We start from the raw sequence: 17064 nt of genomic DNA, 5'->3' as shown, positions 1-17064 counted from the left end.
GGCAGGGGGCAGGGGACCCAACCTAGGCAGGGAATCAACACACTTAACTTGATTTGTGTCCTTCTGTGTTATGATGTCTGTGCACACACCTTGTCCCGCACAGGCGACAAACTTCTAGAAGGCAGAGCCACACCCCTGACCGCACTGTCACTGGGCTGCTCCTCAGTAGGCCTCACCTCACTGGGCTGATTCGTGTGTTCCTGTAACAATGCTCATGGCAGGACAGCCGCGGATATGCATGGCCGTGCTGGGAACGCCTCACGTTGCTGTATAGGCCACGGTGATCACTTCCAACATTCACGGAGTAATTTTGCAGAGAAAACACTGCTAAACCATCCCTGGCCACCATTGAGGTTGTTGCCCGTTTCTCCATGAGTACTTTTGCACTGCATGCTTCCTAAAGGGTTTGTTTTCTTAGGACAACATATACATATAAACAGCACACAAAGTAGGACCAACAGAGAGTGCCTGACTCCCTCAACATTCTTTCTTTAGGATAAAATCACAGGGGAGGAACCACACACATTTTATGACTCTGGATTCGGGTGACTGATAAACGTTTTTCCTACCAACAGAACCACCCACATGCTGGAAGAGCCCTGTGCACCCTCCTACCCACTTCCTGAACACTCGGGGGCCACAGCATGAACAGCACACGGTGGTTCTGAAGGAGCTCCTTCCTCTCAGCTGCTCGTGGTGTGGGCAGCACCACGTGGGAACCCAGTGTGCTGGTGAAGGCGGCCTTTAGGAGCCCCCCGGCCGGTGACTACTCGTGGGGACACATGCCTGGGGACACAGCAGGAATGCTCCGAGCAGCAGCACCCACAGCAGCAAGAGGTGGGAACAACCACACCCCTACTGGGATGAGAATGGGCAGATCTGGAGTATCACACAGCAAAAACTAAGTGATTAAATGATTTTATGCATTCATGTGACTCTTAGCAACTTGTTGAGAAGAAAAAAGTTGTACATACCTAATAGAATTCTATATCATTAAAAAAAAAAAAAGAAAACTGCACATTGTTTTGAGAAACTCTGTTTAAAAGGGGAGAAGAAAGAGGTGGTCACCTCGGAGGAGGGGAGAGGAGGAGAGGCAGGGGCAGGGGGAGCAAAGCTCGTGGCAGGTGTAAAGATGGACCCGTTCATCGCTGTGCTTCATCAGGCACACGTCCCTGTAATTTGCATCTATGAAATAGGGCAGCTTTAAACACTGGATGAAAGCTCCATAAGGCTTCTGCAGTTCAAATGGAGATCAGCCTGGATTCAACCCCAAGAGGAGGGGCCCCTGGGGCCTCTGCTTCCTGCAGGCCTGAGGGGCTGCTGCAGGGGCTGGGCTCTAGTACCAGACACTGTGCTGTCTCCCCAGCCTGGAGAGAGGGAAGCCAGGGGCTCTTTACGGGTTGCCCACCCTGTGCCGGCCCTCTGCACCCTTTCCCCAGGCCCCAGACCCCCAGGAGTGCACAGCAAAACTAACTTCTGCTTCCTGCAGACGCAAACCACTCCCCCATCCTTCCCTGGGGCCTGAGGACAGCATCCTTCCACAAGGGGCCTCGTTCCACCTTTCAGAACAATAGGGCCCCTCGCCCACCTTGCTAAGTGTGGCCACCCTAGTCATCTCCAGGGTCCCCCTCAGCCTTCTGTCCTAGGACAGGGCTACAGTTTGTGTCCTGATTTTATTTGTCCTCCCCAGGATTCCAGGGGACTTCTAGTCCCTTGGTTTATGGGACAGAGGGTAGGAGGACCCTGACATCTCAGTAGGCCTCATCCTACATACCAGTCCAAAGAGATCATGCCAGTCTCTGGTTCCTGGGCAGGCTAAGACTATACCTGTTTCATTCCATACTACTTTTCTTAACAGAATCTGTGACACACCAACAATATGGTATCTAGTTTACGTATTAAAACCTCAGAAAATGGTATGCCACCTTCTCAGGCCTGGCCCCCAAGCTCTCCACTTCTATCCAAAGGCAATGATTGTTACCTGCTACACACACACACACACACACACACACACACACACGCAGACATCCATGTATAGGGACATCCACACCAACACACCCAGTTTTCTGAAATCCGTAAGATGGTAGCATATAAGATACATTCTTGTGCTGTGCTTTAAAAAAAAAATCTTCATGTAGTTTGTAAGTTGTTCCAGATCAGTAAATAAAGGGCTGCTTCTTCATTTTAATGGCTGCCTCGAATTTCAGGGTGCAGCTATGGTAAAATTTAACAGGCCTCTATTGATGGATATTTAGGTGGTTGCCAATCTTTTGCCATTTCCTATGGCACCATAATGAATATTGTTGTCCAAGTATCTCTACTTACCCGGGTGAGTATATCTTTGGGATGAATTCTTGGAAATGACATTCACACTTTTCTTAATGATCACACCAACCCTGCAAGACTAAACATGACCCCATCTGATAGATGAGAAGATGGGGGCTCAGAAAGGCACAGTAATCAGTCCAGGGAGAGGTGGGATTTGAACCTGCCAGGTTTATTTGCACGGCATGGTCTCTGAGGAGATGGGAGCCCCTTCAGGGCTGTTCCTACCTCTGAAGTCCCCCTCTGCCCAGAAGGGAGTCCTCTGCAGCCACTGCCCAGGGTCTGGGTGGCCGAGAGGGTGGCTGCACGGACAGGGGCGAGGGGAGGCCCCTGGAGGGCTGGGCTGCGCTGGCGCCCAGCTCAGGGGAAGCGGTGTCTCAAGAGCCTGAGCTCCCAGAGGCTTTTCGGGGGTGATGGCGGCGGTGGATGGAAGCAGGACAGTGATGATAAGTCTGGGGCCCCAAACCTAGAAAAGCAACATAGAATTGCACTGGTCCAGAGGCCAGGGAGGGCCCCCACCAAGACTGCCCCCAGCCCAGACTTGCCAGTCTGGGTCCCCCACATCCAGCCTCTGCCACCCTCCCACCGACCGTCCTCAGAGACGTGCAAGCCAGCAACCCAGTGGACTCCCAATGCGCTGCCCCATACCCGGCCAGGGCCCTGGTCCCCTAGGCCTGCCCAGCACTAGGCAGGTGTAATCCTAGAGCTCCCAGTAGGTGTAAAACCTCCAGTGGGTGGGCCAGCTTGGTGCGGCCCCCTCCCACTGAGAGTCCACCCTCCCTGCCTCCATCCCAACCGATCTCCAGGTTTCTCCAGCCTCTGCTGACCTTGGCCTCCAGGCTCTGACCCTTGGACTCTGCTCAGTTCCCAGCAGAGGGACTGGCAGGAGTTTAGGGGATAGGACGTGGTGGGATCTCTCCCACCTGTACCCCATTGCTTCTGCCTTCCACAGAGGCTGCATGGCCACCCCCTGCACGCTCCTCCTGCAAGGACGTGCTGGGCCCTGGTGGGTCCGCGGAGCCCCCCACCTCCTGCGGCTCCCTGACAGTGTGAGCTCGTCCTCCTGCTCGGCCCCAGTTCACCGTCCTGGAGAGCTGCTCTGGACCCTGCCTACCCTCCCGATGTAGGGGCCCCTCAGTGGGCCTCCCCGAGACTCGGGCATGTGGACGGTGGTCCCTTGGGGCAGGCCGCAGTCCCCTGCTCACTCCAGCACAAAGAACCTGGCTCCCCGTGCACAGCCAGAGTGGTCCCCCCAGGTGCCGAGTGCCATCCTCGGCCTCAGTAGGTGTACGACCTACAGGACCACTGGCCTGAAATTGGTCCTGTTCTGCAGAAGCAGAAGCTGAGCCCCAGGGACACCTATGCCCTCAGACTCCAGCCTCAGCACTCAGCTCCGAGACTCAGAGCCCAAGCCTGCAGCTGAGTGAGGGCGGGGTGCTGAGACCCAGGGCAAAGGCTGGAGCCGGTGTGAGCAGGGACGGGCGGGCAGCCACGCTCCTGTGTTCTCACGTGCACATGTGCAAATGTGCATGTGCATGTCCACCTCTGGGGGTCTGTTTGGGGTGCTGTGTGTTCATCTCTGTGACCTGCCAGAGGGGACATGCAGAGTGTGGGGCCAAGGGCACTGCCCATCAGAACCGACACTGCTCTTGGCCCCGGGGCCCTCCTTGCCTGGAGTCAACTCTCAATTTGCTGGAGGAGCTGCAGGAGGGGCTGAGGCAGTCGGAGCAGCACCGGGGTCTTTAGGAGGAGGCGGGTGGGGGCCCCTCAGCATGTAACAGCTGGAGTGTGCCAGCCAAGTGAGCCCGATCTAGACCTGAGTCCTGGTGTAGGGCGAGTATGTGTTGTGTCTGTGCGGTGGCGTCTTCCCAAGAGTGTCTGGGTGTTTGGCCATATGCCGCCCTGTGTGGGGCCTACCAGTGCCCCCACCCTCTGAGCAGGCTGCACGGCATCCAGAAACCGGCTGGCTTTGCCTCTGCTGTGTGGAGGGATGGCAGCTGAGTTTCCCAACCTGAGGGGCCTGTGCAGCCTCACCTGGCTGCCTTGCTGGGGGAGGGACCACTGGACGTTGGTGTCTCCTTTCCTGGGCTCAGTTTCCTCAGCATGGAGAATGCTGGGAGGATGAGTATTTGTGTGCAGACATGGGGTGGAAGGCCAGACAATGGGCATGCGGTCAGCAGGTGTGGTGGGGGTCTGCATCCTGGCCTGCGACTCACCCTCTGACGGGGATGGATCTCGCTGGCACCAACATCTTCTGCAGGGGCAGCTGCTTCTGCAGCAAGCTGTCTGTCTTTGTGCCTGTCCAGGGCTGCAGGGACTCTGGGTCGTGCTCCATCAGCCAAGAGAACCTGCAAAGGGCACTTGGCATCTTTAGGAGGACTGTGGCCACTGGCCACAGGAGGGAGCTGCTCTCATATGGAAGTTCTATTTGCAGGCACTGCTCTGCTTTACCAACATAACCCATGTGTCAAGTCACAACCACACTGAGGTAGGTATGGTTACCCACACTTTATAGATAAGGACACTGAGGCACAGAGAGGTTAAATGACTTGCCTGAGGTCACACAGCCAGGAAGTGAGAGCTGGGATGTGGCTGGCAGTCGGCTCCAGAGCCACATTCAGCCAGTGTAGCCAAGTGACCTGGCACTTGGCTTCTTCCATTTTAGCCCCCAAGTTTTAGGTTCCTCCCATTTTAAGCTAAGGGCCAGACACCCTGTGCCATGTGCATCTGCCTCACGGGACAGCATCTGCGGCACGGTGATAGAGCAGGGGTGTGAGACCGTCACTCAGGTCTCCTGAGGACAGCTGTTCGGTTCCCCTGCCCAGTCCAGGTGTGCAGTGGGGCCTGTCCTCTCTGGAAGGCTCAGCTCAGGGCGGCCAGGAGCCCTCCTTTGGCCGGCCTCCCTCCTGGGTGAAGGTGCGAGAGGAGCACGTCCAGGTGAGAGGGAGCTGCCAGAGGCTGCTTGCGGGTGGTGGAGGCAACTGCGGGTCTGGGAGAAGAGGGCCAGAGTGCAGCAGGCCAGGCCGGCCTTCTGCGGGCCTCGTCTGAGCAGCCACTCAGGGTTCAGAGATGGCCCCAGGCTCCAGAGAGCAGATACCTCGCCCCGTGGGTGGCAGGCTGGGGCCACACTGGCCCTCAGGGACCACAAAGCACTTCCCTGGGGGTGACCACGGCCTCCCCTTCCACCCTAGCTTGGTTGCTCTTCACACACGACCATTGCATGGCCCCTATGAGCTGCACAGCCTAGTGTCCCAGTTCACCCGATGGAGCAGCATGGTGCGACCACCAGGAGGGCCACGGCAAGGTTGCAGGTCACCAAACTGAGGTCCAGAAGAGGTGGGTGCTGCTCCCCGAGACACCTCGGGACCTGGTGACTGTGCACCCTGGCATCGCCAGACACCCCCTTCCTGCCCACCCTGCACATGTGGTCTCAGATGCCTTCCCAGATGGGGCCCTGTTTGGCCACATGGATGTCTTGTTGCATGTAGCTCCCTCCAAGGCTCTGCGCAGTGCCCCAGAGACCTGCAGGAATTCCTCTGGAAGCCAGCCTTTTGTCACTCGCGTCCTGCTTGTCCCTCCACCCTCTGGCTGTTTGGGTGGATGGGCACCTTGGCTTAATGGAGTCACATTTCTCAGATGACCAGTGTTTATTTGGCCAGCAGTGTGGTGATGGCTCTCTCCCCATCCCCACCCCAACTCTGAGCTGATTTTCAGGAAGCGAGAACCACCCAGAACCTTCCAATTTACTGCACTTTTTCCAGGACCATCAGCCCTGCTGCTGGTGGGACCCAGGACCCAGCCTTCCTGTGTAACACCTTCAGTGACTGGCTGCTGCTGCCTCAGGGCCCTGAGCTGCCTGGCCTGTGGTCTCTGCTGGTTCCAGAGTGCCCTGGGGCTTTATAAACTATCCCCACCCCACCCCCGCTGCAAGGCGATCCCACCACACCTTCCTGGGGCAGGTGCTTACAGGTGCGCTCCTCAGGTGGGTCCCATGAGAGAGTCACCTGTGCAGAGGGAAGAGGCTGGGGTCCCGGGCACCTATCTAGAGGCCCTCAGCTCAGGTCGGGATGGAGGGTGAGGAAGGGGGACCCAGACTGACACAGAGCTGCTCAGAGAATTCCCAGTGATGAGAAACCTTCCCCCAGCTCCAGCCCATGTACCCCGGACATGCTCGAGGGAGGTGACCTGAGGGAGCCAGGACTTGGCCCTAGGGGTCTGGGGGTGCTGTACCTGTACGGAAACTTCCTGGCAAATTTCTCCTGGGATTTGTTCCTGCTCTTATACTGGTAGTACTTCTTGGGGGCCTTTGAGTCCATCACAGGAGGGGCTAAACTCTGGCTCGCCCTTCAGTCATGGCTGGAAGACAAGAGGAGGCCCATCAAAACCGGGGAGGTTGGGACCTGGACCAGGATAAGCATGTGGCTTCCCCTTGGGACCACAGTGACCTTGACCTCAGAGGGGACCCTGGGGGCCTCACAGGGCTGAGTGAGGGCTGGGTCACACTGGCCTATCACCCAGTGCCCTGGCCTCACCACACTGTCCCATACATGCTCTAGAGTGTGAGTGTGTGTGTGTGTGTGTGTTAGTTCTATGCGCTTTTGTCACATGTACAGCTTCATGTTCCCACCAATCTGGATGATCCTCAGCTGAACAGCCTCCACCAGGCTCTCATGCCACACTGCCCTCCGCCCCCAACCCTGGCAACCCCTAATCTGTGCTCATCTCCATTGTGTGATTTCCCAAATGTCACATAGATGGAATCGCCCCAGTTGTTGTGTGTATCAATGGGTTCCTTTTTTAGTGCTGAGTTGTATTCCATGGCAGGGATGTACCACTCTTGTTTATTGTCTATTGAAGGACATTTGCATTGTTCCCAGTTTGAGGCTATTACAAATAAAGCTGCTATGAGTATTCATGTACAAGTTTCTGAATAAAAATAAATTTAGTTTCTCTGGAATATATGATTGCTGGGGCTTCCGGTAAATCTAATTTTAGTTTTCAAAGGAACTTCCCAGTGACTCCCCAGACTGGCTGTGCCGTTTGCATACCCCCAGCAGCGTACCAGAGACTCTGCCTTTCCTACAGTGCCCAGTGCACTGCAGAGCTGAGAGCAGGTGGGTTGAGGTCTGAGCACTGGGGTCCCACTGGCCATCAGACCCCCTGATCCTTGCCGGCCTGTGGCCATGCTTATGCAGCCTCACTGTGGTCTAAGCAGCCACTGTGCCATCAACACGTGCCCTTAAAGCTGGTTGTGACGATGCTGACCGCCTGCCAGCACCTCAAGTTCCACGTCTGATCCCTAAGCTGACAGGTGAAGTTCAGCAGGGGGCTGGCTCCAGTGTGCAAAGCCCCCAGGAGCAGGTGCCCAGGCTGGCTGAGGCCCTGGTGTCAGGCTGGGGCTTAGAGCAGATGCTGTCAGTGCCCCACGCCTATACCCTACCCCACCTCCACACCGGGGGCCCCGTCTGCAGCTCTGAGGGCACTTCTGGCTGTGGGAATGCGCCAGGCCCCCACACAGGCGAGGCGGCCCTGAGTTGTGGACAAACAGCCCCGTTGCCTCGCCCCTCAGATGGGACAGCACAGAGGTGTGCTCTGCACCACCACCCAAAGGACACAGTGGGGCTGGGCTGGGCTGCCCACACTCTGAGCATCTCCCTCCCCTCCCATGGCCCACTCCCTGCCAGTGCCTCCTGGGAGTGACCCATCTGCACCTGCAGCTGGCCCCAGGCTCTGCTTTGGGGAACTCACACCTCACGGGCCTCCTCCCCAGCAACCGTAGGAGCTGCTGGAACTCGGTTGAGGGGGAGAAAGCTAATGAGACATCTACCCAATTTTGTCTGGATGCAAGCTCATGCACATACACACACACACCTGCTGCTTCCCAAACCGCCTCAGGGCAGTCCTTCCCAGCTACACAGGCGGCCTCCCCAGTGCCTGGCAGTGGGTCTGGGTCAGAGTGCCCTGGTGCCTGTAAGACACCAAGTGTGAGATCTGATGTGCCCCCTGCCCCCCAAGATTGCTCCCAGCAGGGTGAGGACTCGTGGAGGCAGGGCCCTGGCTGCGGCGCCCTCCTGGGAGGCTCAAGGACATAGAGAGGCACACACCCAGGCACCCAGAGCCTCCAGCTGGGAAGAAGCTCCATCCAGGCTTTGGGCTACTCACAAGCTGCCCTCTGTGATGGCGGAAGGGTGGAAGCTGGCCTGCCGCCAGCCAGGGCTCCTGTGGGCCAGGCCCACAGGCTCATTGTGACATCAGAAGTCCCTGAGGTCACAGTCAGTGACACCATAGCTGCTGAGCCATGTGGCACAGGATCTGAAGCCCCTCTGGCTGAGGGAGAGGCTGTGGATACGCAGCTGGTGGGTACAGGTGTCCCCAGCACCCCGGGCCGAGCGTCCTCAGGCACATTCAGTAGCAGGGCTCCTCCCATGCAGTCTGGAAACAGGAGAGAGAGCCCAGAAAGAGCTGGAACCTCAGGTTGGTTGCAGAAAAGCTCCTTTCCTGGCTGACTTTGACCTGAGCCCCAGGACAGCCCAGTAAGCATGGAGACGAGGGTTCGAGCCCAGGGGAGTGTGAGGGTTTAGGACGTGGGCTCTGATGGCCAATGTTCTGTCTCTCGGTCCAGGCCACTGTCATCTGTGCGGCCTTAGGCCTCCGTGTCCCATCTGAAGGGGACCCTGCGAGTGCTGCCTGCTGAATGCTCAGAACAGTCCTGGCGCCCATGAGGGCTCCATGAGGCTAGGGGCTGCTGGGCCACAGCTGGCCAACCGGGCAGAGAGCCCCCCAGCCAGGACCGCTGCCTGCAAGTGAGACCAGCAGGAGAGGAGAGGAGGGAGTGATGTCAGAATCAAGCTCTCTTTCTGCCCTGATGTCTAGGGCTTTACTCATGCTTGCAAACACAGGCAGAGCTGTTAGGTCAGGGCCCAGGGAGCAGGACCTGGGTTCTGATTCTAGTGAAGGGGCTGTGCAGGACCCAGAGTGCCAAGCAGATGGCCCAAATCCTTCACTCTCAATGTAGATTTTCCCGATTCTTCTCTGGGCCCGGGGGTCCTCCCATCTTGGCAACAATGGCTTAAAATGAGCAGCAGGAAAGCGTGGGTCTGTGTCCTGAGCATGGGCTGTGGCCAAGGACATTGAGAGCTTGCGCAGAGACGGGGGTCCCCTGAGTCCTGAGAGGAGGGGGCTGTCACATGGTGAGACTGGCCATGGGCGAGAGAGGCAATCATGTGATCTCTGCCCTGGACAGATGGCCATTTCTGAGCCTTGATTTCTGTACTTCTAACAGGAAGGGACAGTTCCTCAGGCAGGTGGCTGCAGGGAACAGACATGAGGACTTCCTGAGGATCCTTGCTTTGTGTTGGCACATGTCTCAGTTGCTTACAGGACTTGACCGTTGCTCCAAGGACTGGCAGACCCATGAGGGCAGGAAGGGGACTCAGTTAGCTTTGCTTTTCATGCATCTGCCTCCTTCCCAGCCTGACCGTCAAGCACTAAAGAAGAGTGTTCATCAGGAGAGGTCTGACTAGACAATGGATTTTTATTCAGCCTTAAGAGGAAGGAAGTTCTGACACATTCTGCAACATGGACTTCAAATATGTCAGGCTAAGTGAAAGAAGCCATTCACAAAAGGACAAATATCGTGCAATTCCTCTTACATGAAACGTGTGGAGTACAAATTCATAGAAACAGAAAGTGCAGTAGAGATTACCAGGCGCCAGGCAGAGTGGGGAACAGGGAGTTAGTGTCTGATGGGCATAGGGTCTCTCTTCGGGACGATGAAAACGTTGTGGAACTAGCTGGAGGTGCTGGTTGCATGACATTGTGAATGCCACTCAACTGTATGCTTCTAAATGGTTACTTTATGTTGTGCATTTACCCTGATATACACAGATGGGCTTGTGCTTTCCTGACTGCGTTAGCGCCTGGCGCTGAAGGCACTCAAGTGTGGGACCCTCGAGTCATGGAGATTTTCGCCAATTAAGTGGATTTTACAGGTAGGAAACGAGTGAAGCGGCGCTGGGGCGGAGAAGCTGTGGTCGGGAGCCCTCCGACGGCGCGCCTCACCCAGAACCTCGGCCCGCGCCGCGCATGCTCAGCCCCGCTTCCAGCGGAGAAGCTGGCTCCCTGGTGCCACCGTGTGGCGGCGAGGAAACAGAGCAGCCGCTTGTAGAGAGTCGGGGCGGCCGCCGCTTCCCGCTGGGCCGGAGCGAGGAACTGGGCGCAGCGCTGAGCCCACATTCGGCCCCAGAGTCTCTGCAGCGTCATACCCAGCACAGGCACAGAGGTTACCTCTCCAGCGCGGGCCAAACCTGTTGCTTCCTGTTTAACAGTTTTTCCTTTCGGTTTGTTACTCCAGCATTATGACCGTGAGGTTTGTTCCGAGAGAACGCAACCACGCCCTCCTCCCCCCCGCCTGCAAGGCTGCCGGAGAGGCAGGCACACCCAGATCTTGGGGGATTCCAGAGCTCGCTCTAGAGGGCTTCTTGAAATAAAGCGCATGCAGCCCAAGGCTCTGGCAGGAAACAGCAGGTAGCCGGCCAGCCCCGGGAGGGACGCACTCAGGCAGGTGTGGGTGCAGGGGTCCCAGGGTCACATGCGGAGGGCGCAGTGTGCAGGGCTCTGGCCCTGCTGGTCTCTGGCCTCCCGCAGGTGCTTCCCGCTGGGTGGACCCAGTGAGGTCCTGGCGATGAGGCCCAGGGCGAGTGGAGAAGGGGCTGGGAGGACGAACAGGATGCCCGGCACAATCATTTTGCTGCAGGACTTGCTTGGCTGGACCTGACCGCAGCAGAGTCCAAAGCCCAAATCCAGCTACTCTCAGCCACTCAGGCAACGTTCTGCCAAATACCCTCTTGCTCGCCGGTTAATGTGACAGCTCCCCTTCTCCGTAAGAAAGTTGTTTTCGAGTACACAGGTCTGTGAATGTATTATTTGGCACATTATTTTGTACAAGTAAAGCATGCACATAATTTACGGACTCAGGCGTCCCTCAGAGGCTCTCCCAAAGTGCCAGCGCCCCTGCGCGGCCTTGTGCTCCCCTGACTCCCCTTCTGCGGTCGCGACCTGTGGGCCCAGCTCTTCCTTCCAGCCCTTCTACATCAGCACGTTGGTCTTCCAGTCCAGCCACCACGTATTGCAGCCAGAGATGTGGGCTCAGCTCTCACAAGACCCCCTTCTCCCTGCCCCTCACCTCATCAGCTCTCACAAGTCCACCCTCTCCACTGTCCCTCTCACCTCCCCAGAGTGGTTCCCTGAGAACTTGTGGTTAAATCAGAGTTCATTACTCACAGCTTTACACCCGAGCAAGTGTTCCCCTCTCTTATCTTTTGCTGTACCCCAGGGCCAGAACCACTTTCCCCAGGCCTTTCCTCCTAGCTGCTCAGACCCCCCATAAAGGCCTTGGCCAGTTCCCCCGCTAGCAGCTGAAGAGGGCCTGAAGTCAGCCCGCAGCACCCAGGTCTGTTTAGTCTCTCCATTCCTCTGAGGGGGCTGTGGCCCCATGCTCCCCAGAGTGCATGCCTCCGCAGCGGTGGGGGCCTCCGCAGCGGTGGGGGCCAGCGCTTACCTGCCGGGTGTGGGGGGCTGGCGATCTGAGGGTGTAGCTGCTTCCCAAGTCCCCTCCACACCAGCCCCCGTCCCAGAGGGCAGTATCCCTGCCTTTGAGGTGCCCGCCGTGTCTGTCAGCTCAGCTCACCGCTCTGGCCAGGAAATCCAAGACCCCTCTCCTCCGGGTCACAGACTTGGTCACACCCGTCCTGCTGTCCACAGACCCTCAGGCTCCCGCAGTCGGAACCGGGGCTCCTGCCCCCTCCCTGGGAGTCTGTGCTTCAATAACACATCCCTTTACTGCAATTTCAGAGGGTTTGGGTAGGGGGTATCATCACATTTGTTTTCAAAACACCATCTTAACCCGGAGGCCCGTATTATTTTTATGCTATCATATCTTTTCTTTAGGCAAATAAGACTGGTTTTCATGTGTGATAACAGGTTTCCTTTTTAAAATACATGTACTTAAGTGAGCTGATTTACACATATCAGTGAGTTAGTAATACAGGTGAAAACGACTATGGCAAAAATCATGAGTGACAAATTTTGAAGACACAAGGCTAAATGAATTTTATAGTTCTGAAATTCAATGATTTAGTAACCATCAGGAAAGTTAAAAAAAGATACCTAAATCTTCAAATTTGTTTGCTTTCAAAAACTCACATTTAGCAGCCAGAAAAAATTTTGCTTGACAAAATCCAACACCCTTTAATAACAAGATCTCTCAGCAGACTAGGAATAGAAGGATTCTGTCTCACTTCAGTACGGGGTATTCAAGAGAAACCTACAGCTAACATAACACTCAATAGGGAGACACTGAATGAGCTCCCCTAAGATCAGAAAGGATGTGTATTTGCACCACCCCTAGTCACCAATGTACTAGAGGATCGTGCCAGTGCAGTCAGGAAGAAAAAAGTGACCCACATTGGAAAAAGAAGAGGTAAAACCATCTTTATTTGTAGACAACACAATCCTGTGTGTTGAAAATCCTGAAGAAGCCATGAGAAAAACCTCTTAAACCACTAAGCTGGTTCAGCAAGGTTTCAGGATACAAGATTGATATTAAAGAATCAGTTGTACTCTTCTGTACACTAGCAATGAATAATAACAATGAAATTAAGAAAACAGTTTAATTCATCATAGCATCAAAAAGAATAAAATGTTCAGGACTGAATTTAGCAAAAGAAGTCCAGGACTTGTGCCCTGAAAGCTATGAAACATTATGAGGGGAATTAAAGAAGATTGTATCAATTCCATGTTCATGGAGACCAAGCCTTACTATGGAAACACTCTCCAAAGTGATCCATAAATTCAGAGCAATCCTATAAAAAATCCCAGCAACCTGTTTGTTTTTGCAGAAACTGATAAACTGAGCCTAAAATTTATATAGAAATTAGAGGATATAAAACAGCTGAAACAATCTCGAAAAAAAAAACAAAGTTGGAGGACCGACACTTAAAATTTACTACAAAGCTACAGTAATCAAGACAGTTTGGTTCTGAGATAAGGATACACATGCAGACCAATGGGACAGAATCGAGAATCCTTCTGTGCTTAAATTTATGTGACAAGTTGATTTTTGACAAAGGTGCCAGGCAATTCACTAGAAAAAAGCTGGGACAACTGGATATCCACAGGCCAAAAGATCAATTCAGATGCTTGCTTCACATCGTACACAAAATTAAAAACAGATCATATACTCCAATATAAGAGCTAAAACTATAAACCTTCTAAAGGGATAAAAAAAGAGGAGAAAAGCCTTCGTTATTTTAGGTGAGGCACCATTTTTAAATAAGATACCAAAATCACAAGCCATAAAAGGAAATACTGATAGATTAGGCCTCATCAAAAATTCACACTTCAAAAATTTCATTTCAAATTTTTGCACTTTGAAAGACACCATTATGAAAATGAAAAGATGAGCTACAAACTGGGAGGAAATGCTTTCAAAGCATATATGTGATAAAACAAGAATCCAGAATATATAAAGAGCTCTCACAGCCCAATAATAAGGAAACAAAACAACCCAATTAAAAAATGGACAAAGGATTTGAATAGGCCTTTCACCAAACAGAGTATATGATTGGCTAATAAGCACATTAAAAGATTCTCAGTATTGTTAGTCACTAGAAGACTAGAAATTAAAACCTCAGTAAGATACTACTTTATATCCACTAAATGGCTATAATAAAGACCTGTTGGCAAGGATATGGAAAAACTGGAAATTTCATATATTGCCACTGGGAATGTAAATTGGGATAGTCACTTTGTAAAAAGGTTTGGTTTCTTAAAGAGTTAAACATAAATTGACCACATGACCCAACAATTCCTTTTCTCACTTCTTGCAAGAGAAATGAAAACACAGGTCTACATGTGGATATGAATGTTCTTGGATGAATATTGGAGACTTGGATATGAATGTTCTTAGCAGCTGCCATAATAATAGCCAAAAGGTAACACACAGCCCAATGCCCATCAACTGATGGATGGATAAATAAAAATGTGCTATTAAATGGGCCAGATGATAGATTACTCAGCCAAAAAAAGGAGTGAAGTGCTGGCACAGGCAACAATGGGGATGAACCTTGAGGACATCCTGCTCAGTGGAAGAAGCCAAATGTATAAAAGTGACATACTGTATGATTGTATTTATGTGTGGTGTCCAGAATAGGCTGAGCTCTAAGACAGCAGGTGAGTGGCTGCCTGGGCTGGGGTGGGACGGGCCAGTGGGCACAAGGGATCATTTGGGGATGGTGAAGATGTCCTGTCACTGGCCTGTAGTGATGGCTGCACAGCTCAGAATTTATTCAAAATCATTGGCCTATACACTGAAAATCAGGTGAATTTTAGAGCATTAAATTTTATCTCCACAAAGTTGTTGGAATGTTTGTTTGCTTCAAAAGTATCAGATTAGGTATGAATTTAACCTTGCTTAAATGAAAAGATCCACTGCATCCTAAAGAAGCGTAGACAACGAATGTGCAGGGGGCGGTGGGGAGTCAGGGGACAGCACACGTCCACTGAAGTGGACACAGCCCAGAATATCCTAACTTACCACCCTAAGAAGACCAGCAAAAACTAGGGACTTTGACCTGTGGTGTCAGAGAGGCCTGACCATGTGCACAGGTCCGTCAGGACCCGCCCTCAGCAGTGGCAGCCTGTGCATCCTTACCGTCCCTGGACCTCAGCAGCCTCCTCTGTAAAATGGGGGCAGTAGGTGTGGGGGGATGGAAGGACGCTGTCCAAGTCCTCAGAACAGTGCACAGGGAGAGCTACGTGGCATCCCAGGAGAAGCAGGCGTCTTTACAAGACTTTAAGCAGGAGAGAGCCACCACAAGACCTGCGGACGTGGGAGGACAGGCTGGAGAGCACAGGACACCCAGGAAGGACACAGCAAGTGGAACTGAGCGAAGGATGCGGACAACGAGGCAAAGGAAACGGCAAGCCTGGTCCGGGCTGGGGGCCGGCTGGAGGCGCCTTCGCTGAGATAGGGGCCTGGGCTCATCAGATGTGGGTAGATGAGCCCACCAGCCTTACGCTGTTGGGTGTCGGGGCTGAACGCTAGGGAAGGCCAGGAGCTCTCGGCTCAGCTCTGGAGATGGAGGTGGGTGATTGCCGGGGGCTGTGGCACAGACGGGAGGTCCAGCAAGGGCGGTGTGGAGGGGCCGAGGGGTGAGGGGGCCGGCGATCCAGTCTCGCACTGCTGACATTTGAGCAGCGGACTCCTTGCTGTGGGGGCCGCTTTCCTGCCCTGTACCACGGAGGTGGGTAGCAGCCCCCAGCCGCGACATCCAGAATGTCCCCAGTCAGTGCCCAATATCCTCTGGGGCTAAGTCCCTGCCCCTCCCCACAGTGACAAGCACTCATCCAGGCTTGGAGGCTGGCCCCCTTCAGCTCATCCCTGGGCTCTGAGCCCCGCTGCTGCAGATACTGAGGCGGAGCTCACCAGTCTCTTGGCCATGTCTCCGGAATGACAGAAGCCACCCAGTGAGCCCCCCACAATATGGCGCCCCCATGCCGCCCCCCACTGCCTCAACCCCTTAGCTATGAGCCAGGACCACCACTCCATAAGGGCAGCCCACGCCTGCATCCTCTGCCTTTTCTCCCAGCTCCCCTCCCCAAGGGGCCCTGGGAGCAGGCCTTCCCTTCCTGAACTGGTCAGAGGCAAAGGGTTCTGCATAATAAATTAACACAATATTGAGCTCCAGCGTCAGAAGGGCCTTCTGTGGGTGCATGCCTGGAGAGAGGGCATTTGGACGGACACCTGGGCTTTGGCCCTGCTGCTTACATGCTGTAACCGTGGGCAAGTCCTTCGTCTCCCTGAAACTGTTTCCTCCAGTGGAGAACGGGAAGAGGCTATACAGCCTTGCAGAGTGGCGGTGGGGTTAAAGGAGATGAGAGTGGTTGCCAGGCCTGCGCTTGCTGGCTCAGTCGTTCAGCGACACACAACACGGGAGAGGGCCGCCCCTGCTGGGCCAGACTGAGAGGCCGGCCCCGCCGCCCCTCCTGCTGTACTCAGGAAGGTCCTGTGGCACCTGTGCCCTCAGGAGAGTCCAGCCCAAGGGCTGGGGGCCAGACATGAGCCGCAGCAAGGGTTCCAGCCTTGACCACCCTCCCCGCATACTCAAGTCTTGCTTTCATATTGTTCTCTGAGTTCTTTCCCTCATTGTCCTTTCAAGATACATGCATCTGACCTTCACAGGAGAGACAGTGGGGAGCATGTGCCTGCGGAAGCCTCCACCACCTCCCCCTACGCTCGCCCCCCAGGGCCACTGTCCCTCTGCTTGCATGCTGCCTCCAGTCCTGTGGATCACCTCCTGCTCACCCTCTCCCACTCCCTGTGGTGGTGTCTCCTGGCCTCTCCAACCAAGGCCAGAGCTAAGCGGGGAGAGTCCTTGATTAATTGTGGGTTCAGAAGCAGACTGCCTGGGTCCACTACTTATTAACTGGGAGCTCTGGGCAAGTTTATAAAATTCAAGTCTGTTCCTGTGTGTGCCATGGTATGGTGCTGACCTCACAGAGTTGTGGTGAAGGTAAATGAGGTAAACATACAAAGCCTCTGGCACAGAGCTCAATAAGATTAGCTATATTGCTGTTGATCTGAAAAGGAATTTTCCTAGTATTTCAACTTTAGAATATTTTGACTAGTGTGATCTGTTTTGTTTTACCACAGTGAGGAAATGGTTGTGTCCACCAGGC

General features: G+C 54.2%; 1 protein-coding gene and 1 long non-coding RNA gene across 5 annotated transcripts; one reads left to right on the top strand and one right to left on the bottom strand.

The window, feature by feature from the left end:
* Positions 1-2481: 2481 nt before the first annotated feature.
* C3H3orf22 (chromosome 3 C3orf22 homolog) lies at positions 2482-8583 on the bottom strand. Of its 4 annotated transcripts, none has more exons than XM_073230400.1 (5): positions 8488-8505; positions 8197-8293; positions 6556-6681; positions 4542-4673; positions 2482-2791 (listed from the first exon to the last, which is right to left on the bottom strand). In XM_073230400.1, exons 3-5 carry the CDS (start codon positions 6639-6641, stop codon positions 2686-2688), a joined length of 324 nt encoding a protein of 107 aa, XP_073086501.1. In that variant the 5' UTR covers positions 6642-6681; positions 8197-8293; positions 8488-8505; the 3' UTR covers positions 2482-2685. The 4 variants fall into 4 exon arrangements, with proteins under 4 accessions (XP_073086501.1, XP_073086500.1, XP_073086499.1 ...); XM_073230399.1 differs by lacking the exon at positions 8488-8505 and adding an exon at positions 8430-8475; XM_073230398.1 differs by lacking the exon at positions 8197-8293 and having other exon boundaries at positions 8488-8583.
* A 32-nt stretch (positions 8584-8615) lies between these two features.
* LOC140848346 (uncharacterized) lies at positions 8616-11395 on the top strand. The gene is made up of 4 exons (XR_012129073.1): positions 8616-8799; positions 10213-10316; positions 10679-10851; positions 11081-11395. It is a non-coding gene; the product is annotated as an uncharacterized lncRNA (long non-coding RNA).
* Positions 11396-17064: the final 5669 nt, after the last annotated feature.

This window comes from Manis javanica, chromosome 3 (genome assembly GCF_040802235.1).
Source record: "Manis javanica isolate MJ-LG chromosome 3, MJ_LKY, whole genome shotgun sequence".
Lineage (NCBI taxonomy): Eukaryota > Metazoa > Chordata > Mammalia > Pholidota > Manidae > Manis > Manis javanica.
This window is presented reverse-complemented; position numbering and strand designations above follow the sequence as displayed.